The sequence below is a fragment of the Pteropus vampyrus genome, unplaced genomic scaffold (genome assembly GCF_000151845.1).
Source record: "Pteropus vampyrus isolate Shadow unplaced genomic scaffold, Pvam_2.0 Scaffold36, whole genome shotgun sequence".
Taxonomy (NCBI): Eukaryota; Metazoa; Chordata; class Mammalia; order Chiroptera; family Pteropodidae; genus Pteropus; species Pteropus vampyrus.
Window position 1 is genome coordinate 51,952 of NW_011888817.1, and position 25,609 is coordinate 77,560.

General features: G+C 49.8%; 1 protein-coding gene across 1 annotated transcript in view; it reads right to left on the reverse strand.

Annotated features, from left to right (window-relative positions):
* Window positions 1–25,609, reverse strand: part of CAPZB (capping actin protein of muscle Z-line beta subunit) — a 71,908-nt gene that overhangs the window by 26,825 nt on the left and 19,474 nt on the right. The window contains exons 2-3 of the mRNA XM_011357498.2: window positions 13,855–13,976; window positions 8,885–8,998 (exon numbers count right to left, since the gene is read on the reverse strand). Coding sequence (XP_011355800.1) covers window positions 8,885–8,998; window positions 13,855–13,976 — 236 coding nt within the window. The remainder of the gene's footprint in view (window positions 1–8,884; window positions 8,999–13,854; window positions 13,977–25,609) is intronic.

Consider the following 25,609-nt stretch of genomic DNA (forward strand, 5'->3'; position numbering starts at 1 on the left):
TGGCAGGAGCTTGGCCAGCGGAGGGGGCTGGTCCTTGCTTCCAGAAGGTACCTTCGCCCCGACACATAGAACTGCAAAACCCAAAGCGTGGCCGTGTGCCACACGATTCTGGGAACCCAAGAATTCTGCAGGAATGGGTCTCTGATGCTGACTCAGGGATCATGTTTGTAAACGAACTTGTCTTCAGCACACTCCTGTTTTCCACTGAACTTTCTTTTAGCAGATAAAAACAGAGCACGCCAAGGCAACCAGCCTGGCCTGTAGCCTTAGGAAGCCAGATGAAGGGGACCTGAAGTGGACGCTCCATCACTGGCTTCCAGGCTGGGAGGCGACATGCAGGCTTATCTAGCCCCACTCCTTAGGGGTTCCAGAAGCGGCAGCAGACACCTTTGCATGAGACGAGTGGTCATAAGGGAGCTGAAACTCACAATCTGAGAGCAGGAAGCAGAGCTGACTGCCCCAGAAAGCTGACAGGGCTTCTGTGGATCTGTCTTCCCTGTCGATTAAAATAACACACCTGAGGTGCACTTGGGTTTCCCCACTAACTGCTTCCAGCACTTTCGCATAAGCCCAAGGCTGTGGCAAGCAGCAGGCGAGGTTCTCAGAGGCCCTCTGAACGCACAGCTGGGATACAAATAATATATGTGAAAACTCAAATACTAATTGCACTGCCGACAAGCTGAAAGTCACTCGGCACTTCTGTCTTTACTCCATTGTCCCTGGAACACTAGCTGTGTCACAGCAAGCGGTGCCTTCGGCAGACCTTTAAATCTGGGAAGAGGCCCTACACCTCTGGGCAAAGGGAAAAAGGCTTATGCGGCGTGAGCCACCGAGCCCTATCTGAAGGGGCAGGGAGCGAGGGCAGATGTGCCAAGCACCAGAACCTGCTGGTTTCATCCAGAAACCAGCTGGTTTCATCCAGCTCCAGAACCTGACCTGAACAACTCTCCCATTACCTTGTGCCTACTCTGCCCAGCACTCTCACCCACTTCCCAGTGGGGCCCTAATGCTTGAGACCGACGGTAGGTTGGCCTGGCTATTTCTGGCAGTGGGAGGCACTGGGTAACAAACTACAGAGCTCACTCGGCCAGGCTAAGGGAATTAGTTGAGACTAAGTAGCCAGACGAAGGGAAGTCTGGGTCAAGGTCCTTCCACTCTCCGCCTCTCCAATCCAGCCAATTGCTTATGGATGAATTTCTTAGGATGCAAGTCAGAGCTGTTCTATGTACCCCTGGGGGACCCTTCCCAATGCACTGAGAATGACACCCAAAGCCCATGCCTGACGAGGACCTGTGTACCTCGCCCCACTGCTCATGTCCTGCTCCGGCCTTCGCTCGCTGACCACACAACCTGGAACGCTCTCAGGACTTCGCCCAAGCGAACCCTACACCCTTGACCTCCCACACCCACCAGGTTACACGGCTGAGCGCAGGTTCTCTGAGACCTCCTGATGTTCTGTGATTCACTAAGAGGATTCAGAACTCAGCACAGAGTCGAGCTGAGTTACTCTAGTGAAAGGACACAGGGCAGAAGTGGCCATCGGTGGTGGAGTGGGAAGTCCCAAGGAAACCAGATGCAAGCTTCCAAGAGCCTGTGCCTGTTCCCCCAGTGCTCAGAGCATGGCAGGTTCTCAGTAAATATTTGTGAAATGGTCATAAGTTTTCTTCCTCCCGTCACCACAAATGGAAACTACTTCATTCCATTTTCAAGACAGAGATTTACTTGAGGTCTCAGTGTGGGCTGGTGGCAAAGCCCTGACCAGAACCCACAGCCCTCTGATGTGGCTGGTAACATCAGGCAGCCAGCTACCTCGCCATGTCCGCACCCAAACGACCCCACGTGCATAGTCATAAACGCACAGAACACAAGACATCTATAAGATTACTGCCGTAAAATTAGAATAATCCTGTTAAACTGACAGCTTGAAGGTCACCAAGTGGACGTGACAAGTTGGTGTGAAGGGAGCCTTAGGGACAGCACCTCACTGAACGGAGCCCTCAGCAGCCTTTTAAACGGATAAGGAAACAGGCTCCAAAAGTGTATGTACTTACCCCAAGTCAGTCAGCGAGTTAAGGGCAGAACACAGACTCATTCCAGGCCCCTCTCAAAGCCTAAACCCTCCCAGTTCTGCAGCCTGGCCCAGACACAGTGGGAGGCGTCAGAGACTTCTGAGAGAGGTGTCTGCGCCCCCTGCCTGCAGATACCTGCTTCCCAGACTTCTCCTACTTTCATTTCTTTGGAAAATCTTGCCCTGCTTTCTACAGCTCCCACCAGGACGGAAACACTATAGTTCCCCAGGCCCAGTGTCTCCGTCCAAGGAGGGCAAAGCCGCTAGGAGCCCGGGGCCTGCGGTCTGGAAGACAGCTGGGAACGAGGAGTTTCAGGCACCCAGACACCATGGCCATGAACTTCTTCACACAGGAATATGGATGCCCCGCCCTTCCAGGGCCAGCGCTGCTTGGATGGTAAATGGCAGAGGGATGGAGAGCGAAAGGAGGCAGCGGGCCAGGGGAAGGCCCATCCACTAAGCACCCTGGCCGCTCCCGGGGAGGCTCGTGGGCCTCTGGGACTGCCACGGGGCACCAGCCTTGTCTTGTTCTGTAAACTTCTTCCAGACAAGAAGGGCTGATTAGAAAAGCTAATTAAAGCTTTTGAAGATTATCTCAGACCCAAAGCAAGGAAGAACACAATATGCCTCCCCACCCCGCTCCTCTCCGCCCGCCCCCCCGCCGACTCTGGCCTTCATTAAGCTTTGATTTCAATCAAATGCACACCCACTAAAATTAACTTATAAGGCCAATAAATTGCAACCGCATGTTTGAAGGTATTATCTGCTGCGAGCCAAGAGCCAAGGATCGCAGAGCGCAGGGGAAGACGTCTGGCACAGATGGGAGTAATCATGTGTGGACGAAAGCAGTGCCAGGCCCTGCAGTGGGAACATCTGGTCTCGGCAGAACCCGGGCCGACAGAGGCGATGGCGAGAAAGCCAGTGCAGGAAAGGTTCCCGTCTTCTTTGGAACCTAAAAATCAAAGCACTGATTCTGGGGTCCAGGGCAGCCAACTGGTGCCTCGCGAGGTATTTCTCTGGCGGCTTCAAGATAGGCAGGCACCCGGGGCCCCAGTGTTAAGTCTCTCTCAAGAAGGATGGATCGCTTAGGCTGAGTGATGAGGTTTTGTGACTGATGAGCTATCCTAGGCTTAAAAAGCAGTCACCTCTGCTGAAAAAGAAGAGATCCCATGAATTGGCTACCCAAGTCTGCCCTCCCGTCCCCATTCCCCAGTGCCGTGTTCGAATTCCGGGACTGAGCCAGGCCTGTGAATTAGAGGTGGAAAACCAGCCTGGGGCTTGATAAAGAAGAATGAGAATAGTCTGGATGTTGGGGATCAGGCTGTGAGAGCTTGGGGGAGAAAAGCGATGAAATTCAAGACGACTTCAGAGCAGATAATGACCTCACCCAGCACTCCAGCAAAACATGCCTGTCATCTCCTAGGCGTTCTTGGCAAATTGACTATTTAAATCTAAAAACAGGGTTGTCTGGGTAGTGCTAACAGTTGCTTGACAGTTATTCTTGATAGTAGCCCCGGAGGAGGGTTACTACCATGGGTCCTTCCAGCCCCTGATGACGGCAAACAAAAATTCGGTAAATGTGAGAGGGGGCTGGAGGATGGGGATGCAGCGGGGAGCTCTAAGCAGTAGGGTAAATAAAGACTTGGCTGACCTCAAAGGGAGCCTGCAGGACACACAGCTCGTCTCTCTGGGCCCCTACTCACCTCTTGCCTATCTTGGGGAAAGAGTCACGCTCTCAACTGCTGGTATGTTTATTCCATAATGGAGAAATGCTGTGTTTAGGTGGGGGAGAGGGGTGCCACACCCCCACAGGAGCTACAAGCCAGGGGGCCTGCTAGTCAATCCACGCTAGGCTCCACTCCCTCACCCTGATCATACCAACTCCATGAGCTGATGATTAACTCTAATTCCCTGAAAAGTCGCAGCCTTTACAGACCTGGGAGCAAGGCCCAGAGCCCAGGGCAGGATCTAAGGCTTTCCTCAGCATGCCTGTGGAAGAGAGAAGCCTCTGGGGGAACAGTGAGCACCTCTCCCTGGAAAAGTCTCGTGCAGCTCCAGGAGGGTGCCTGGCCTGCACGGTCTAGCTCTAAGCATCTGTGGGCTCACTGAGGCCTTCTTAAGAATGTCAAGAGCGAGACAAAGTTAATGGACCCGCCGGAAGCAGGGAGGAAAGGGGACCAGGACGCTGTGTCATCACTGCACACACACACTGCTGGTGCTGGCAGGAGCTCTATCTGCCTATTTGCTGAAGACAACAAAAATTCCCTCAATTTAGTCTTAAGGTGTAAGTGGGGCGGGGTGGTGGCCTTGGTAGAGTGTCGCAGGCCTCCTTCCTGTGTGAACCGAGTTCGGTGCAGCCCTCCCAGGATAGAGCAAGGTTCTCCCCGCTAGCAGTCCACAGGACAAGAGGTCCTCAAAGGCTCCTTATAGAACGGCGCTCCGCACCAGAGGATATGGCAGGAGTCTGGCAGCTTTCAGTCATTTGAGGGGATGAGAGGTCTAGAGGCCAGAGCACAAGCCAAATCCAGTCCTAACTGCAATCCATCAGGGTCCAAGAATTCAAGAACATCTGGGCTGTCAGTTGGTATGGAGGGCGGGTCTGCTCTCCACATCCCTCAAGCCCCCTGGGGTACGGGCCAAGCGCCGGTTTGGAGTGGGGCGGCTTGAGAAAGGCAGTCCTACTCATCCAGGCCTCCTGGGCACAATGGTGTGTCCAATCGCTGCCTTTCCTTTCTGGCAGGAGTGCTCTGGGCTCCTCTGCCCAGGACACAGGCCACGTTCCTGGCCCCTCATGCAGCAGCTCAGCGAGACCAAAGCCGGTAGACACAAGATGTGTCGTGGGGGGTGGGAGGTGCCTCCCCTCAGAGTGACCTTTCCCTGAGCCATTTGCCAACATGAAAGGAAGACAGATGGACAAATCCATGTGGCTTCATTCACTGGGGTGACAACAAATGAGTCTTCTTGCTGAGGAGGGAGAGGGATGAAGGATAAAGAGAAGGCATGACCTACTGCCTCTTTGGCCACGGAGCAATCTGGTCCCTGGAAAACTCAGAGTAACCACTGACCTGTGCTGCTGGAGGCAGAGACGAGGCCTCCAAGCCCCTGGCTGACTTCCGTATGCCCAAAACCACAGGGAAAAGAGCTCATACCCCAGGTCCCACCGCGGCCACCAACGTGACCACCACCAACTCACAACCCAGAAACGATCTGGCTCATCACATGTGGTCCCAGGACAGGCCCTCAGAGGCCAGTAATACTGGGAGGCTGAAAACTGATGCCTCTGGGTCCCTGATGACAGTTCTGACCACCATCTCTCTGACACTGTGGCTGCTGTCACACGGGGAGAACCGGGCCTCCCTGGCCTCCTCTGCGGGTGCCACCCAGAGGCCTTGTTCTCCCCTCCTGTCTCCTGAAGGCACATACACGGACACTGCTGGGGACAGAACAGCATCCTCTGGGCCAAGATTCCACCATCGCAAACTGCACAGAACCTCAGGGTTTGGCTTGTCCAGTTCGATCCCCCACTTGGGTGAGAAAACTGTTGTCACCCCTCTCAACCCCCCTGGCAGGTCAGCTCACCTTCACAGAAGGGTGCAGGCACACGCAAAGGCACACAGAAATACGGCTCATCCAGGCTCAAAAGCTACTGGGAAAGCAGCCACTTGCCCAAGAAGGGGACACCGCTTCGGGAAGCTCTGTACAGTCAGACACAGGGCGTGGGCCCCGCTCTGGTTGTTTCCTAGTGTGAGGACCACCTGGCGGACTTCTTGGTTTCGTCGTTAAGGGATAACTCTGAAGAATTTTAAAATGATCATGTTCACAATACCAGGCTGATCAAGACCCTACAGAAGGCATACACTTAACGACCAAATTCTGAATTTTGATCTTTTCCTGGGTGCGTATGCTGTAGGATGCTCCCTCGTGATGCTGGGCAGCGGCTGCGGCTGCGGCTGCAGCTCCCGACCAGCCCTGTGACCGCGAGGGGAAGTAACTGATACTCCACGGTGTACTGTGTTGCCAGTGTTCTGTGCATATTCTGTTTTGTATTTTTGCATCCCATCATGTCTATAAAACACCCATCTGAGCCCCCCGCTCTAGTGAGGGGAGAAAGGCAATTATTTTTGAGGTGAAACCCAAAATAACTGCCCAACTGTAGGCTATTTAAGTGTTCTGAGCACATTTGAGGTAGGCCAGGCTTAGCTACGACGTGCAGTAAGTGTATTAAATGCACTTTCAACTTATGATGTTGTCAACTCATGATGGTCTATCGAGACACAACCGCATTTTAAGTCGAGGAGCATCTGTATATGAACCAGTGGGAGGGGAGGGAGAAAAAAGGAGGAAAAGTCAAAGACAAAACTGGACTCTTCTCCAAGTCTGGCCCAAAAGGGCGGCGCAAAGCAACACGTCTATATCACCTTATTCAGGAAATCGCAACCCAAACATTTAGGTCTATAAGAAACCAGAACCACTCTCATTCTGACTCTCGGAGAATCCAAGAGCCGCCTGCCCTGGTGACGCCAGCAACAAGCAGCCTTCCGCCTGGACCGCTCTTTCCTGCCCCACGACTCGCCCCTTCCGGGCATCGACCTCAGCTCCAACGTGACTCCTACAGAGGTCCTCGCAGCCTCTCTCCTTAAAGCCATAAATCACTCTCTATCCATCATCCACAACAGACGTGCCATGAGGGCAGGGACCTGGTCTGCTGTGTTCAAGGCCGTACCCCCAGGACTCAGCAAGCACTCAAATGTCAGCTGAGTAAACGCATTCATTTGACTCTGGAGCTGGATAAGAAGGGCTTTATATCCCAGTTCCACCACTTCCGGCTGTGCGTACCTGGGCAAGTTACTTTACCTCTTGGAATCTGTCAACTTATTTGTAGAATGGGAAAGTCCTCTCTCACAGGCTGTTTGGAAGACTAAATGAGATAAAGATTGTGGGCACTTAACACAGTGCGTGTACAGCTGCTGACTGGTGGCTGCTGTTACCATCACTGCTGTTTTATTATCAAATCATCACTACAATATAAAGCTGATTCCACTTGGAAATTCTTAATAGCTGGATTGGTTTCTTGCCAACTGGTTGAGTAAAAGAAGATAGTAGAACAACTACAAATAAACTATGAGATAGCAATGAGTCAACCTCTCAGCATCAATGAGAAAGGAACCGTTCTACAATAGGGCAAAGTTCTAGATGTAAGAGCTCTTTAAATACTGAAATCTATTTTAATTGTGAAATCAGTAATTTGTGGAAAGTTCAGGCAAATATGGACTTAAATCCTAGCTCTTCATCTCTATTTCTTGTGGCCTTGTGCTAGTCATTTAGCCTCTTAGAGCCCCAGTCTCCTCATCTGTAAAAAAAGGGACACAACTATCTTCCCCAGAGGTTCTCATAGGGATCAAAGATAATGCAGATAGAACATTGGCACGTGACAGATGCTGAAGACTAAGCTCGTTACATAGCGACACATGTGGGGCGAATGAAATGCTGAGGGACATTTGCTTGCGGCTGTGCCTCTGAATGTCATTCATCTGCTTAAATGTTGTGGGATTGTTTGTATTTTGGGTTAAGATGTCGCTTTTCCTCCTGAGCCAACTTCTAAAAGAAATTCTTTATTAAATTCATTATATCAGATATGCCATGAACTGGAAGACCATTCATTCCACCTGTCTGCAATGTGCAGACCTGAAATTCTCACGCCCGGTGAAACACCAGTAGCTTCCACAGCAGCACCATGATTCTCACGTTCATTTTCTTGCCTATACCCTAGATCAGGGTGGGCAAACTATAACTGAGGGGCAAACCCCACCTGCTTACGGCTCAAGTGGTGGTCTTTACACTTTTAAAGGGAAATATATAGAAGAAAAAGCAAAGAACAAGTGACAGGAACTCATGTAGCCTACGAAGCCTATTAACATTTTTACTATTTGGCCCTTTTTAGAAAAGTCTGCCAACCCCTCAACTAGATGACTGAATTTGTACCGAGGTGGTACTACATGATTTACAGTTTTACTCTATTTTCAGTACAGAACTTAATCTAAAATGAGGTTCAGTTGATTAAAAAAGAATATTGCAGAGGATAATCTTTTCTGGAGCCTTTCCTTGCAAGGCTGATCAATTAAATGGCCACTCTTTTTTTGGTGGTGTAGTGGGAGGCAGGACTGGATGGGAGGGGAAGGGAGAGGTGGGAATCTAAGCAGAGCCAGCAAAAACACTTTCCAAGGCAGGGGCTGAGGCCCCAGACAACTCAGGAGCCAGTAAAATGTCAGCTCTCACTGTGTTAAAAAAAAAGGACCTCAACTCGACCTGCCCTGGTGACTGGTCTGCAAACAGGGACCAGTTAAGAACAGGGCCGGGCTTGTAGGATGGTAAAAAACAGAGGGGCCTTTGGAAGCAGACAGCTTTGGGTTTGATTCCTGGCTCTGCTTCCTGCCTTGGACAAACACATTCATGTATCTGAGCCTTAATTTCTTCATCTGAAAGATGGGGACTAAAACAGCCATTGTGTTGTGAGGATTTGAGATGGTGCCTGGCACTGTCTTACACACAGCACGTGCTGTCCCAATAGTACCTGCTATTATGAATCCCGATGTGCAGTAAAACACAAGTAAGCCTGCGTGTGGCAGCATTCTATCGCGGAGTCATCTCATAACTGACCCAATCAGAAATCTAGTGCCCAGCATCCTGCTCTGGGTATGGAGAATTTTTATCAGTTAAGTGAGCCAGGTAACGGGCTCAAGGGAGACTTACTGGCCTGGCCCCCTCTGAGTTATCAAAACCGCGAGAGCCAAAGTGCAAAGGGAGCAAGAAACTCACAGGTCTCGATACTGGTCAAAGGCGTTGTTGGCTTCTACCTCCAGCTTTCTCAGCCGAGCAGAAGGCATGGCCCCATCTTCCAAAGGAGGGTCGTACTTGTTACTCCATGGTGACCTGGAGGGGAGGAATGGGAAGGCGGTTACGTGAATTATTTCAAGGAGACATAGCGTGCGAGCTGTGAGCCTGAGCCCCAGCTGTCTGATATTTCAGCGAAAAAGCCACTTCTGGCAACAAACATGGCTTTCTCAAGGTTTGTAGAGCAAGGGCTCAGCAGCGAGCAGACCAGGATGAACCCCGTGCCCCACCTCTCATCAGCTGTGTACTTCCGGCAAGTGTCTTGACTTCTTCGTAAAAATGAGGCTACTACTACCTGCTACCCAGAGGGCTGTTGTAAGGAGCAAAAGAGAAAATACAAGTGCCTGGACTAGAGCCTGACATATAGTGAGTAGTCAACAAATGTGATTTCTTTCTTACCGCTTTTCTAATTTTCCTTTATTTTCACCATTATATTCATCAACAGACACCTCTCTCTCCTCCCTGACCTGCTGACAGCTCTGGATAAACTTTTATTCCGAAGATCTTCTTACACAATTATGGATTATGAAGAGAGCTGTCGTTACAGAAGCAGGTAAGAGACTCAGCCCCAAGAGGAACGCTGATTAACACATGAGAAAACCTGAGCAATCAAGTTCTCCAGGAGAACAGAGGACAGTTTCCCGAAGTTTCCCGACACTCAAGGGCCATACACATAGAAAGACTGCTACTTAAGGAGAACCAGCCTCTCTTTTGCCAGCCTGAAGACTTGCCGCATTTTTTAAAATGTATTTTGCCACATCAGGAAAGCATCTAATCACAGAGAGTACTGGAAAGGTGATTATAAGGGAAATATCTACTCATTAAATCCTGCAGGCGGAGTTCCGAGAGCTGCGGTTCACAGACATAAAATGAATTAAAAAGGTGAGAGGAATGGAAAGGTGGAGAAGACACGAAGTTTGGACAAAGCCCTTTACACTCTTGGGCATAAACTCCTCAGTGTGTCCCCACCATAAGAAACTCACACTGCCTTCCCCGCTTTTCCTGCTGACAACAAATGTCACATACTTTCAATTTGGGATAGATGTTAAGGAAAAGGTATCATTGTCTTCTGAACTCCAGTTTTAACAAAGTCTGTGCACAAACATTTCCCTTCTTGGTAACCGGTGTCCCACCAGGCACCCTTGTCAGTAAGGTGGGAAGGCCCCTCCTATCCCACGCACGGGCTGACGTGTCTGGCCGATCCCACGATAGCACGAATGTGCTATATTTGCTTTGTTCAAAACGGCAGCCACTAGCTTCACGTGGCTACTGAGTACTCGCAGCTACTGCAACCTGAGGGGCTGAAATTTAGACAGCTGACTCCAGAACCTAAGCTTAAAGAGGGCAAGAGTATTCTATCTTGTTCGCCGCCGTCTGCTCAGCACCGAGTACAGTGCCTGGCACTCAACCACATGCTCATTTTAAAAAAGGGTTGTTCAAAGAATAAATTAATTCTTGTACAGCACCACCCCCAAAGCCAAAGTAACTATTCCCCTTTCCCCGTCCCCTCTCTCCCATATACATGTCAATCCTTACAGCTGTCATATTCATACCCTTCCCTCGCTCTAGACTACAGGAGAACTTTGAGAAGGGAGGCTGTGCCATTTGCCTTCATGCCCGAGTACTCAGCACAGAGCTCGTGTGCAGTCAGGGCTGATGACTTACAGCACAGGGTGGGGAAGGACGGACCCACAGGCATTCTGTCTGCTGGTGGTCCTCCAAACCAAGAGATGGAGCACCGTTTTTGCCTTTTCTGATGCGGCCTTTCCCGAGACACAGGGACAAAGACGCAGCCAAGAAGTGCAGTTACCTCCACTAGCTGTAAACTAGGCTTGGCACTTCCACTTGCCAGCGGGAGTGGACAAGAATCTGAGAGCAAGAATCCACGCTCCCCTTCCCCTATGTGCTCCCTTTGAGAGTCTCCTCGGCGCACTCAGGTAACGTCCTTCGTCTCCAGGGTTTTGCGGCTGCCGCCTTCCTGTGGGCCTGGAAGACCTGCCCCACTGGCTTTCATTTAAAGGCGACCTGATTAGACACAAGAGCCCATCTCACTTGCAGACTGGGGGCCTGGAATTTTCAAGAAGCCTGTAACTCACATTTCTCCTGGCTCACAGACGACAGCATTTCAAGCCGTCAGTCCTGGAGCCGGGGTAATTGTAGCTGGGGGAAAAATCATAACATTACCCAGAATATTCTTAGTGGAAGGGGCACTCAGAATACAGTTAAGACTTAAATGGAGGCCATTTGAAAAAAGACAGATGGACAGGAACACTTAGATTTCAAAAGTCAGGCCTTTCATTTCCCTCAGAGAATGCTTTTTGTTTCAGCTAACAGGTTTCAAACAGTGCTGCTGGCAACGGTCACACCATAAGGATCTTATTTAAGCAAACGATCAAACACAGTTAGGATGGAAATGTGTGGAGAAAATCAGAAGACCTTGAAGTTTTATATCAAGAAGGGGAAAGAGAGGAGAAAAGTCCTGTGCCCTGACACCCCAGCTGAGGTCCCCCAGGCCCCTCTTTGGTGCCTGAGGAACGCAGGCGGGAGTTGGCAGGGAGGTCTGGAGGTGGACAGGTACCAGGTCCCTGGGGAAGCCTGGCCTTGCCATTGATGTGGAAATGATCTAAGCCTTCCACAGGCTGGTGGGGAACAGCTGCCTTACACAAGAAAGCTGGGGTTTTCAGGCGGAAAAAAGAAACATAATGACAACACTGATTAAGAAAGACTCAGCTAAAGGATCACCTCTTCCAGGAAGCCTCCTCTGAGCCCTGTGCCTGGCGAGGCTGCTTCCTATGGTGATGCGTTCCCTGGTCTGTCGGACCACTTAGCACCTCGTGGATCTCTCTCGAAGGGCCAGCGCACTCACTTCCCCGGAGGCTCCCAGTGAGGACCGGACCTGGCCCTATGCCCACGACCCATATAGTGACTGGTCCTTCGAGGCTGAAGTACTCTACCTCAGGACTGCCTCACCACCTCCACGCCGGGGACTCCCACACCTGCATCCCCACTGCCACCTAAACCTCTAGCTTCTCCACAGCCTACTGGCATCTCCACTTTCATCTAATGGCATCCTGAGCTTACTATGTCCCCAAACCAGCAACTCCAAGTCTTCTTCGCTTCAGTAAACAGTGACCCACCCATCTTCTAGCTGCTCGGGCCCAAAGCCCTGCAGCCACCCTTCACACCCCACCTACCTACAAATGCTGCTGACTCAACTTTCAAAACTTACTCAAATCTGACCACTGTTCACCATCTCTGTTCTAGTCTCCAGTCTGGCCTGGGTTAGGGCAAAATACAATCTCTACCTAACTTCTATCTGAAGCTAGAAAAGGGACATGATTATAAAACAATTGTCTATAGTCTCTTCAAAATGTCAGTATTAATTAAATCTTTGTTATTTACATCAAGTTCTGTGCTATTTAGCACTTCGTGTTGTTCCTTTTAATTTTTTCAATAACTCTGTGCTTTGTCCCATTACCCGCAAGCAGGCCTTCAAAGGCCCTGCACACTCTGCCCCCGCCACGCCTTTGACCTCATCTCCCACCCTCCTCGGCCCCTCACTGCTCTCTCTCTGGTCTTCCCACGGGCTCGATCCCGACCAGCTCAGCTCTACCCAGGGCCTTTGCACCCATGACATGCTTCTCTCAGACCTAACTTTTTCCATCAGGACTGAACTTTTTCCATCCTTAAATCTCGTTTCAAACATTCCCTCTAACAGAAGAGCGTTCTCTGTCTATCCGTCCCATCTCCACCGTCCTTTCTATTTTCTTTATTCACTTTCATAGTCTATGTCATTTATACATTTGCTCATTATCTGGCTTTCTCACTAGGATATAAGCTCCACAGATGAGCAACTTAGAATAGTGCCTGGCGTATGCAGTACATGCTTATAGAAAGATGTTACTGAGCATGCTGTTGAAAGAATGAATACTAGTATATCCATTTTTCTCTCTCTATGTGAGAAAACTTAAAGACCAAAGATAATACGTTTGTCAAAGTCCCCACTGCTACAGCAGGCAGTGCTGGTTTGGAGCCCATGTCCGCTGACTCCAGACAGTTCTTCCTATTTCACTTCTCTGACCTTGACCCCGCTCCCAAAAAAGAGCATTAGGCTGAAGCTTCAACACTCAGTCCAGGTTCTGTAGGCCTTAAATAAACCTAAAAAAGACTGCGTTCCTCCACCATTCTTCAAGGCACTGACTATAGCAATCCGTCGCAGAAATTCTAGACTGCTTTAGGGAGTCCCAATCTTTTTTGATAGGAAGAACTCCTAGACACCCTTAAAAAACGAGCTCAGACATCACTTCCTTCAGGAAGTCCTCCTGGAGTCAACCATGGTCTCTTCTATGCTACCCTCAAATCCCAAATAAGCTTGGCACTGGCTGTTTGAATTACATCATATGGTAATCAGCTACTGGGTACATCTCGTGTTCTAAACCAAGTGATCGCCCAGAGTAGGGACTAAGTCAACTTAATTATTTACAGCCCTCAGCGTAGTGATGGAGAGAGAAAGGAGAGATGTGTATTTGTTTGACAAGGCTGCATTCAAATGTTCCTTAACCTCGCAAGCACTCCCTGTGCTCAGGATCCCCATTACGTCCACACCTTGTTACTCCGCCCTTTGAAGGACTTAATTACAATGAAACAGCTCATTGTTCTGTAATAACATCCCTCCCATTAGACTGTAGGCTCCACCAGTGCAGGGCCTTTTGTTCACCGTTCAATTTCCAGTGCTTATTGGAGACACTCCATAACATCTATGGGGTGGCTGCATGAAAGGAAAAGAAGGCGGGAGGAAGAGAGGGAGGACGGACTAGCAGAAGGACAAACGTAAAGAAGGCTGAAGGGCTGTCGGCCTGTTTGGCGGTCCCCGTGCTGCTGCAGCAGGTGCTCACCTATAGGAGTCCCCATCTCTGTTGTAGTCACACAAAAGGTAATCCTTTCCCACCACCTTGTCTCTGGCGATTTTCAGTGGCTGGTCAACAGAAGACAGGAGATCTTCACATAGACTGGGAACCTGGCAGAGAGAAAGAAAAAGGCAGAAACAGGGGTTAAAAAAACACATCCGATCGAGGCTGGCTCATGGCAACTGCGGCCAGATCACGGTCAACATATTTAACATCTGGCCCTTGGTACCCTGCCAGAATTATGGGCCTGTTCTTTTCTTTTCCACATGTGTCTGACACCAACTGTGTCCCTCTATAAAGAAACTTGTTCTTGGATTACAGCGGAGCGTGATTTCCAACACAGTTTTCCGTCCAAATCTGCGTGCAGCTTTAATTACCTGGTCGCCAGGGTGGTCTAGTACATTTAAGTGTGTATATGCTTGGTATTGGTCTCTGGTGGGCAAACTATAAGCTGAAGTCCTGAGAAGAAGGTAAACATTCAAAATACATGGGATCCACAGAGCTCTGAGAAGAGTAACTGGCCCCCGGCAGAGAACTCCCACAGGCTCCCACGCTGGGCGGGGTTTCCAACACCTTCCGGGCCCCCCGCCAAGCATTACCAGGTTGGCTTGTACAGTCAACCTTACCTGCTGCAACGGGAGCATCACAGCAGCTTCCCACAGTGCGAAGCTCCAGCTAGCTAGTCTCAGGGTGACCCACCCGGGGCCACCTCACTGAGGAGGAGGACCCCTTGGTCTGGGGCAGCCAGGGCTGGCTCCTACAGTGAATGCTGCCGAATGTGACACAAGGCCCTGCTAGTAACCAGGCTGCTGGCCTTCTCCTCCCAAATCAAACATCAGTTTCCACCAAAATATTCCAGGAAGGGATGGCAGCGCTTTCAAAAATTGGATTCCTTCAGGCTTGAGTCACTTCCATGCTATATTTTCAATGTGCTGACTTATTCGTTTCATGGGCCTGGGTTTATGGAGGCCCCACCATATCGTTTAGCAGGCAAGTGGCTGCCAACTGCACCAATAACCCTTCCAAATGGAAAAGTTAAATCATGTGGCAAGGACACCCAGAAGAGCAGCTCGGCAGGGGACCTGACAGCTACAGCAGTTCCGTGTCCCTCCGGAAGACCCTGACACCACTGGAGAGATGGACGGATGGAAAGACACCGCCACCTCAGGGACTACCCAGCCTCGTCGGCTTCCCCAGGCACCTCTGCTGACCCCTTGGGTCCTTCAGAACCCAGCCTGTAAGGAAGGCCCTGTCTGGCACAACCATAAGGCGGTTCCCTTGTCCTGTAGCTCACATCAATTCTGGCCCTTGGTACCCTGCCAGAATTATGGGCCTGTTCTTGTGAAATGACTCCTTCCTTATACACGGAGCAGGCTCAGTCATCCAGCCCCCAAGAGACATACTCACTGCTAACCCCTGGATACAGCCTGGTTATTTTCAGAATCCCTTCTCCATGCAAAACTCTCCTGTGTGCCCCTCTCTACAGGCAGACAGAAACAAAAATAGGGCTATTTTTATTCTCAAGTGGGGCTATTTTCAGTTAGTTTTGGTGGTGATTGTATCAGCCCCCCCGCACCATCTCCAAGGATCTACGGTATATCATGCACTAGGCTAGGTAGGCCCTTTATATCGGCATATCGTCTACTCTAAGCTCACTCTCATCCTGTGAAGTCGTTACGTATTAACCCCATTTTACAGGTTCGAGAAGTGAGACTCGGAGTCATTACGGTGCCCAAGGCCCGTGTAGCAAACAAACAGCAGAGATAGGCATCTCCCCTTCTGCCTGTGACACTGGTTTAAGAAACAGCTAAGAGGAAGAACAGTGCATGCCAAAGGCACACTCTGGTGGCAAATAACTCTTTCCCATCCCCACCCCTGCTCAGCTATGGATATCCAGAGCCTGGAAGAAAGTCCTGGCCAAGGCAAGGAAGATTTTAAAAGCTTCCACCCAAAATAGCTGGCATCTGGAAGTGGGCTTGCCTTCCTGTTGCTGGGCCAGTGAGAATGGCCCCAAGGACCCCATGTACCTGCCTATCATGCCCCGGTCTTTCCCTAAGCGTCACTATTTATTCCGTTGGCTGCTGCCTTGGCTTACCTGTTGGGCCCTGACTTTTGTCTAGAACCCATTCTAACTGGTTAAGGCCCTGACATTAATGGCCCAATTTACCCTGGATTATGGTAGAGACTAAGAAAGCAGGCTCTGAAATTAGACTTCCTGGACTTATGTCCCTGGTTAAGTTGTTTTATTTCTCTAAGACTGGACCTCCTCACCTGTAAGGTAGGGATAATAAAAGCCAACCCACTGTGATTTTGCAGATTACATGAGATAATGCATCGGTCTTCAGTGCAGTGCCCAGCATAGGGGAAAGCATGCACATTAGCAGCTGATACATTTATACCCCTGCTTCCTTCCTTTGTATTCAATATCACCCGCTGTCCCTTATTCTTAGATGATCAGCTTAGATCATACCATAATTCACCACATTGCTTCAGGCACTGGAGAAAAACGGACCCTTGAGAACCCAGTTCTTCTTAACTCCAGCTCCGCCGGGAGCCACCTGCTTCTCCTTTCCCACCAGTCACGTTGCTTGCAGCTAAGTCCTCCAACACAGAGAGCTTACGAGATAATTCAGTTTGGTAATAAAATGGGTGTGACTCCACTCCTATCCAGAGGTTAATCCACAGATCAAAAGAATCGGAATGATTTCTTCTTAGCAATTATACTGAAATTTTATTTTTCCTCTGTCTCCCTCACTAGCGTTTAGACTTTACTGGGCAGGGACCTCGACCTCGTTTGTGGTTGCATCCCCGGTGCCTAAGGCATAGCAAGTGCTCCATGTATTTGGGAGGGAGGGGTGAGTTTTACAACATGGAGGCTCCTAAACACCAACTGGCTTTATTTTTAAATCATTTGCAAATATGAACCGTGATGTGGTGGAAAAGCACTAGACAAAAAGAACTGGAGTTTTCATTAAAGTCCTGGCATTTTTATTAATATATGAGCTCCCGGAGCACCAGTGGCAGACTGAGAACCAAGGGTCTGGGTTCCAGCCTCTGCTCTAACTAGCCACACCATGAACACAGGAAGTGAGCCACGCCAAGTGACTGCTGCCGCTCTGTGATGAGTCTCACTTCTTCAGCAAAGATACTTCAGGTACAGAGAGACATTATGTAATCTAAATGACATTAAGTTCTTCATATGATTAAACATAGCCACCCTTTATTTGGCGAATGCCTTTTGGGGGAGAATTTAAGATATCCTTTTATGAAATGATAGGTTTATTGTTTGTTTTTTAACTGCTTCTGGCCTGTGAAATTTAAGAAAACACAGCAGCCAGTGGTCTTGAAAATGGGATCCAGGCTGTCCCGTGTGTCCACGTAGATGACATGAAAGGACTGGAAGGGACTCCACTACCACTTTGTAACTCATGTCCTTCAAAGCGCAGACAAACCTGACTAAGACAACAGTGCAAGAAGCTGATCTGTGATACCAGCTGTGATCACAGCCACTTCTGTCACTTACCTACCCAGCCAGGCTTTCCTTCTCTAGTCACAAAGCTCCTCCCTCCATGAAGCCTGGACAAAGCTGATCTCTACTCCACCACCCGTGGGCAGTCAGAGGGCCCAGCCTGAAGCGGCTGGGCATATCCTGGGAAGGAGCTGTCCTCGGCGCTTTCTCCGGGGGCTACGGGAAGATGTACGGCTCTCCTCTCTGCCAGGGAAGCTGGATGACGCAGGCGAGGGTCCTGGGCTGCAGCAGCCATCAGGAGAGCACTTGCCTGAGCTTCTGAGCAATACAGAGCCCGGTGATATTACCTGGGTTCCTGGATCCAGCCAGCCCAGATATCTGTGCCTGGCCTTTCCAAAGTCCATGGAAAGGTACTAACCAACCTTAGAAAACCACAGATCTAAACTGGCGCTCAGAAAATGATGGCAGCGCACAGAAAAACACAGAGAACTCACAAATGGCGTAGATCTGCCCTACCATGCAAAGCACCTGGGATGCGACATGGCTGACTGTCTCCTCACCCAAGCAGGTACGATTTTTGCCTTCTGGATAAACTCTGAAGGTGGGGCATTATTTTTGTATTCTATTTCCCTTCATCAGTCTTGTGTCTTTGATCAAAGATAAAATATTCTGGAGGAATAATCTCACTGTCGTCGCGGGGAATGCAAAGTGTGGGCCACGTGGTGTGCCTACGGATTTGTACACCAGAGCAGCCGCCCAAGGGTGCATTAGTCATGACCTGGCACCACCTACTGATGTGTCTTACTCCTGTCCCACCCCACCCCACCCTCCACTTCTGCCTGAACCCTCTCAAACAACCGCACTGCCTTACGTACCACTCCCTGAACATGCAAGTTCGCACACGTGCTCTTATCCTTAGAAATCTCCCCATTGAAGGATCCTGGATAAAATAATGGCTTGGCTGGTTAAATTTTAATATCGGATATACAATAAATATTTTAATGTAAGTATGCCTCAAATATTACATGGGACATGTGGTTTTTATTTGCTAAATCCGGCACCCTCCTCCCATTCCTCTCTTAAGTCCTACTATCCTTCAGGGGCCAGCCCAAACTCCAACTTCTTTATCAAGATGTCACCTTCTTTGGAAGTCCTGCAGTAACCCAGTTGCCAGTTGAATCCCAAATGCTTTGGGGATGGCTGTTCTAATATTGCAATCAGCTATCATTCTACTCCTTCCTCGTTACTTAACATTCTCTACAGAGGCAGAGACCGGTCGGTCCCCGGGACCCAGCCCAGAGACACACACACCGAGGCGGGTGCCCCAGGATGTCTGCAGACTTCTGAGAAAGTGTGTATTCATCCTGTGATCTGAGGTCACATTATAGACCCAGAATAAAGGCAGCTTACCTCTGTAATCTAATCAATTACTGAAGACCCCCTCTGTACACTCATCCCCACCCTACCCCCACCTCCTAGTCATGTCAAAAGTTTAGAACAGTGGAAGAAATCGCATTAAGTCTCAAGGATGAGTTTGCATAGCAATTTAAAAGAAAGGACAAGTCCAAACAAAGCCGAGAGTTCACTCTGGGGTGTGTGTATCACCGGCTCTGCTGCCACCCAAGCCAAGAAGAGCCTTTGGAGAGGAAATGTGGTTGGTGCTGACACCCCGGGGCGAATGGTTTCTGTCTAAATCATCTGAACTGCTTCACGGCCTTTGTAAAGAGTGTTCAGATAATGCCGAAGGTGTCAGACCAATCCAGGCTGTGGAGGGGAGTTAAAGTTAATTCCAAGTGACATGGAATAATAAACAACGCTGTACTGGCCAGGACAGTGTTTCTGCCGTCAGGTCTGGTGGTCAGGTCCAGGGCTCCATCAATATCGCCACTGCCACAAGATCCCAGGGGCAGGAACCATCATGCCCTCCATCACTGACGTCCCTACCGGCTAACCGGTGCCTACTGAAAAAATAGAGGGAAAGGGGAATAACGTGAACTTGGAGAGAGAAAAACCCCAGAAGGAAGGAAGAGGTTAGGATGCCATTAGCAACCACCTCAAGTGACACCTTAAGAGTAATGAGGATAAAGACGAGGAGGATGTAATAGCCAACACCTGGCAGTGCATGCCATGCACTGCGGTATAATAAACTCTACCTGCATCACCTCCTTTAATCCTCAAAACAGTCCTAGATATAGATCCAGTTACCATTCCTATTTTAAAGAAGGAGAAAACAAGGCCTTAGAGAAATAAGTTGCCCGGAGCCATAGAGTTACTAGTCAATATCTAAGAAAGGACATGTGAGACTCAGTGCGGCTAGGTTAAAAAAAATAAATCACATCCACTCTTGCTATTGCCCCCAAACTGAATACTTTTCTACTATCTAACCCAACAGCTGATCACATGAAAAGAGATACAAATCAGATGTTTCCGGCCACAAGCGAGGTTTGTGTTTGTGCCGCCATATGGTTCTACTTTGCCTCTTCCCTTCTCCATTAGTTATTAATGTTGAAAAAAATTGTTCAACCAGAGAAAGAAACTTGAGATGAACCCTTAAAAAAAGCACAAAAGCCAGACCAGTTCAACTCCATGGATAATCTAATCCACGGTGCCCCTGTCTTTAAGAAGTGCACCCTTGTACCTCGGTTTTTTAAAAAATGGGCAAATGAACACATTCCATCTTTTGATCTGCCCGCTGGCGGAGGGCCCGCCACCAGAGAGATAACAATCAAAACCAGACTCCGTTCACTGGGTCACACACTCAGACGAGAACTGTCGGTGCAGTCATGGGCCAGCAGAGTCCTGGCTGGGCCCGCTCCCCCCACAGCACAACAGCCTGCTCCCTGGAGGCAGCAAAGGATCGGGGTGCAGGAGTCCCTTCGCGTGGCCAGCAGGGGTCTCTGCTTACAACCTGTTCCTTTCATTTTTCCCAAGGCCCTAAACTTTCCTTTTTTTTTGCCCTAATGAAAATACAAAAGAAAATAGTGTTTTTAGCAACACACATGCTAATAATGTCAGAAACAGTCTACAGTGTGTCACGCTGGGAAACACTTAAAATCAAACACGAGTTCAAATCCCAGTCTGCTACTTCCTGGATGGGTATAAACTTCCTAAACCTCAGAACTGGGGGCTACAACACCCATCTCAAGGAGAAATTCATTCCACTCGATAAATGCTGAGAGCCCATGCCAGGCACGTGGTAGGTGCCATGGAGTCAGTGGCAGACAGGATGGACACATGCAGCCCTGCTCTCACGGAGCACGTTCTGGCCACCGCGGACACGCAACAAGGAGCCATTCCAGAAGGCATTAAAACATGTCACCATAGGACACAGACCGAACAAGCTAATGTTACTGAGCACCCACCTCTGGAGTGAGGCTGGTGACCTGCACGACTCCAGGACCTGGCCGGTGAACACAGCTAAGGAGGGGTGGAGCACCCCTGGAATCTAAAGGCGAAGCTCTGATCCAGCAGGTCAGCAAGGTTCCCTCCAGCCAGTCGGGCTCAGAGGAAAGGGGTGAGCAGAGGCCAACAGGGGAGATCTCCGGGTCTGCAGGGGACAAAGCCTTCCCTCCCTGGCACCGGGCCAGAGCAGACACGGGGAGCAGAAACTGGGCAGGGCACTGCGGCCACCATCCAGCACAGAACCTGGGAAACCGAAGGCTTCTCAGCCTTCTACTCCCAACTATACACACAAGGGGTGCCACCCCCACCCCTTTAAATAGGATTACACGTACAATGTTTATTATGAGGGTACATATCGGGGGTGTCATAAGATACGCGACCCAGCTTCCCTTCTAATTAAGCTATCGGTTAACTCCGAGAATGATACCCTTTTAAGTTTAAGCACAGACTTTAAGTAAAGGTCTTTTGAAGATTAATGTACACTTAATGAACATGTTAAGTGTAAGAAGCAATATCCCAATTTTGGGAACATTAAAATGTGATTTGAGACGCTGGTACATGAAGTACACCCAGCAGACTAAGTAAGTACTTGCTCAAAAAGGCACACAACTGTTGGCTGGGGTTAGTGACTCAGTGTCTAACACAAACAAAGCTGGCCAAAAGGGCCACCGTCAGGAAATTGCTTTTGACTAACGAATGTTTTCTTGTACTTAGAAATCAATTTTCACATGCCATTAACAACAAAAGGCTTTATCGAGAAAAAATAAGTGCCCTCTGCTCCCTTTCTTTTCTCAGCCAAGCGCCCCCCAACTACCCTAGAGGTAAATAAGCAACAAAGGCAAACTTCCCGGGCTGGGTTTCAGCCATCTATACTTAAGACTCAAAACCCCTGCCTTCTGGAAGCTCACAGCCTAGAATAAGAGGCCAGAGGTTTTCTAAAGGAAGGGTCAGGAAGGAGCAGAACAAAGAGAAGACAAATTGAAAGGAGAAATGAAAATCACTGTATGTGCATCAACCAGGGGCACACACAAGGCTCCCGTTGTCCACCTGTAACCGACAACCTGTAACCGTATGCTTCCCCAAAGGGTGGCAGGCGCTGGGGGCCTAATTAAATTAACCACTCCCTGGCCAGGAGCACAACTCATCACTTGTGTCTGCACAGAGAAGTCAGGGTCTTTCTAAGCCGCCTGTTCCTCTTAATTAAAGACTGGTCCCTGAGGGATAGTGCACAATACACAGGCACCTTCAAGAAGCCAAAGGCAGAACACTCCCGGGACACACTATATCGGACTTGGTACTGAGAACTGCTTGCAGCCACCAAGCTGGTATTAGAAGCTGTCACAGAAGGAGCAGGCAACCGCCTCTGCCTGGAGGACAGCAAGCAGGGAGGCTCGCCCACTGCAGACTTACTACAGTCACCTTGCCCCTCCACCCATCAGCTCAGACAGTCTCGCCACACCACAGCCATTCTCTTCACCAATGATGTCTACCCTTCCCTCAATGACACCTAATGAGCCTCAGTCTCCTTCAAGGGCCACCTCTTCCATGTGTGCCCAAAGCCACCTGACTCTTGTCTAGCTCCTACATTGCTGTATAAGACGCGCTCCCAGGCCTCACAGATCTAAAATAGGTGTCCCTGGGCCACCCCATACCTAGCGCAATGCTGGCAGGGCCTCCCATGTGCTGGCGGGGTCATGCTGAATTGTGGAAAAGCAGAGACACTCAGCTTGAGTTCCGATCTTTTGAAGCCCACGTCTGTCTCAGCGGTAAGCAAGCTCCCCGAAGGTTCTCCAGTGCCTCACCTAGAGATGGGGCTGCAGGCTGGGTGGGTGGATGGTGGGGCGAGACAGACTGATGCCCTGTGGTGGCACTACTGTACTGAGACCACTGGTTCCCCAAGCTGGAGGGAGACTCAAGCTCTTGAACCCAAGGAGTGTGGACGACCACCCTGCTGGGGCCTGTGGGACTGGTCCTGCCCTCACACTCCATGAGGCACTTCCTGAAGCAACAGCCTTCCCTGTGACAGTGGGGACAAAACTGTGCTCCTCTTCTAGGACGGCCCTCCGGCTGGCCTTCTCAGTATAGGACCTTAAAGTGTTGTGCCAGCTGCATTAAGCCACCCCAAACCTTTTGGGGAAAAAGACCAGGTAAACACACATGAAAACAATTCATTTATAACACAGTCTTTTGGTTATGACTATAATTTCATGGATAGGACATGGGATCTCCATCCTCTACCTTAGTGCTAGAATTCAAAGAAACCCGTGCAAACCCACCCCCTCCTCAGAGCCGGAGCCCTCGACCACTCAGCCAGTGCCACCTCTAGCATGTGCCAGGCAAGTAATCCAGGGACAAAAATACTTAGCCTGAAATAATCATCAACTGAATAATGGAGAGAAAAGTACTGGCCAAAGCGGGGTTTTGCATGATTAGGTCAGTGTGAACCTCTCCCCGCAAAACGCCTGAGAGAAAAAGCAGCGATGTCTAATGTGGGCGGGTAATGGGAAAAAGCAGTCCATTTCGTCGCTGGATGCTCAGGTGTAGGCCGAGCCCAGGCTTTACGAAACGTGTGTGGAAAACCTTCACGTTAACTAAACCTTCTTTAAAGCTATGAATGGGCTACAGCCTTGGGAGTGTATGAAGTGAGACTGACAGGGAAATCTCTGATAAGCGGGGACGCGGAGACGACTGCTCTTCACCCCTGACCCGGGAGGGCTCCTCAGAGCTGAGCAGGGCAGGCTGCTGGATATTCGTACATGTCAGAGCGGAAGGGACACTCCGGGGAAATCACGTGTGTTTAGTTGGCTGTAAAGGGACAGCATGGCAAAATGCGGCAAGGAATCACGAAGCCGGGCCGAACACGGGCAATGGCAACACAGGAAGCATTTTTGATTGTGAAGGCCCACAAAACGCCATGGGGGTACAGGAGCTTTCCCCAGACCCCAAGACGAGGGAGGAGGTTTCCAGGGTCAGTGCGTGTCCACGGAGCCAAGCACTCCCACCGCCACCTCTGAGGCCTCGCGACGAGCAGGCTGATGCCAGGCTGGGGACACCTCCACTCCGGGGTCCTCAGAGCCAACCAGGAAGGCCAATGACCTTAGGAAGCAGCAGCAGAGGCTGAGAGCCACGCAGCCACTGAGTCACAAACCAGAGTCCTGGCTCTTTCCATCACATATTTTCCCCAAACTCTCAAAGCCACAAACCTCTAAACAGCCCCAACATTATCAAAATTCCAGTGATGCTGCTGCTTCCTTTCAAGTGGAGTCGTTGGTGCCTTGTGTGCGCCTGAGTGGAAATGGGGTTAGCACTCTGTGACCATACCCAGAACAAGTCGTGTGGCTTTCACTGTCCCTTAGCACAAAATCATCGTGGCTGGCTAGCCATATTTCACACTGGATTCCTTCCACTGGATGGATGTCTCATCAGGTTTTGTTTCAATCTCACTGAGTCACCCAGAGAAAATGACCGCACACAGCCATAGTAAAATCTGTATTTCTTACTGGGGAAGCAGTCAGCTCCACTCAGGAACAACCGATGTGACCCCTTAGTTGGCTGGGTCTCCAGAATGGAGAGAGCCTCCGTTTCTCCACTTTGGCTCATTACAAAGAAAAACTGAAAGTTGTGGCGCCAGATAAAATCCACCTAAATGCATGAGGGATTAAATATAGTGTCCCCACCCTCGAGGAGCTCACAGGACAAGGGCAAGTGTGGATGCTACGGAAGTGAAGTGGAGGGTCCTCCAGAGCTGCTTTGGAGCAGTGGAGACCAGGGAAGACGTCCTGAGGAGCTAACATCCGAGCTGAGCTATGAAAAGTGCAGAGTAGGTCAAAAGAAGCCCGTGGGAATGAGATGCAGGGACGCCCACGTGGTCAAAGGGAGAGTGTGGTTGCTGAATGCTGTTGGCTGCACAACTGTGAAGATGTTAAAAAAAATCGAAACATAGAACTGTTCACTTTAAAAGGGTGAGTTTTACAGTACATGAATTTCATCTCCATAAAGCTGTTGTTTAACAAAAAAAGTGAATGGACAGGCTATTCCAGGTGGAGAGCACAGGTATATTCAGGGAACTATAAGTTCAATGAAAACGCAAGAAAATTAACAGGTTTCGGCAGATACAAATACGTCACGGGACTTGAGTTTATGAGAGGAAAAAGAGACTCCGGGCATCAGCAACCAGCAGCAGCGTCGCCCTCTTCTTCAGCCTCGGTTGCAGCTGACTACTGACCCTTACAAGCCAGAGCTGTCCTTCATCGAAACACACTGTAAGGGACACGTGCCCGGCCCAGAAGCCAGAGCTGGGTCCACAATGAAATGGAGCTGAATCACCGCATGAGCTGCAGCAGCCTGGGCCCTCAGTTTCCTCACCTCTGAAATGGACCAACTGAACAAGACAGGTTTCACGACAGAGGGAAGTGCCTGGCAGGGTGCTGGTGTCGAGGGAGGGGCTCAGGGTGACAAGGGCAAGAGAGGAAGCCTGGGCCCACCACTGTTTCACTTGAGTTTTGTATAAGGTTTAGTTTGAAAGGGTGGGCTCCACTGATTTAAAAAAAAAAAAAGTCTGAAAACCATGAGACTAGGTGGCTAGTGGGTTCATCTTAGTTGTAAGGACCTACAAAGTTGCATCGTTTAAGACTTAGTCTATTTACTTACTATCGTTACAACTATCCAGGAAATGGCTCTATGAGCTAATCAAAAGCTTGTGACGGTGTTCCCAAAACAAACCAAAACACGCACTAAGCAAGGCACTGCGTGAGAGCCAAAACTGACCAAGCCCTGGGTGTGCCCGAGGTGCACAGCGTAGGACACAGACACACGCAGAAGCGAATGAGCCACAACACGAGGAAGAAAAGGCTGAGCCTCATGAGCTTTCCC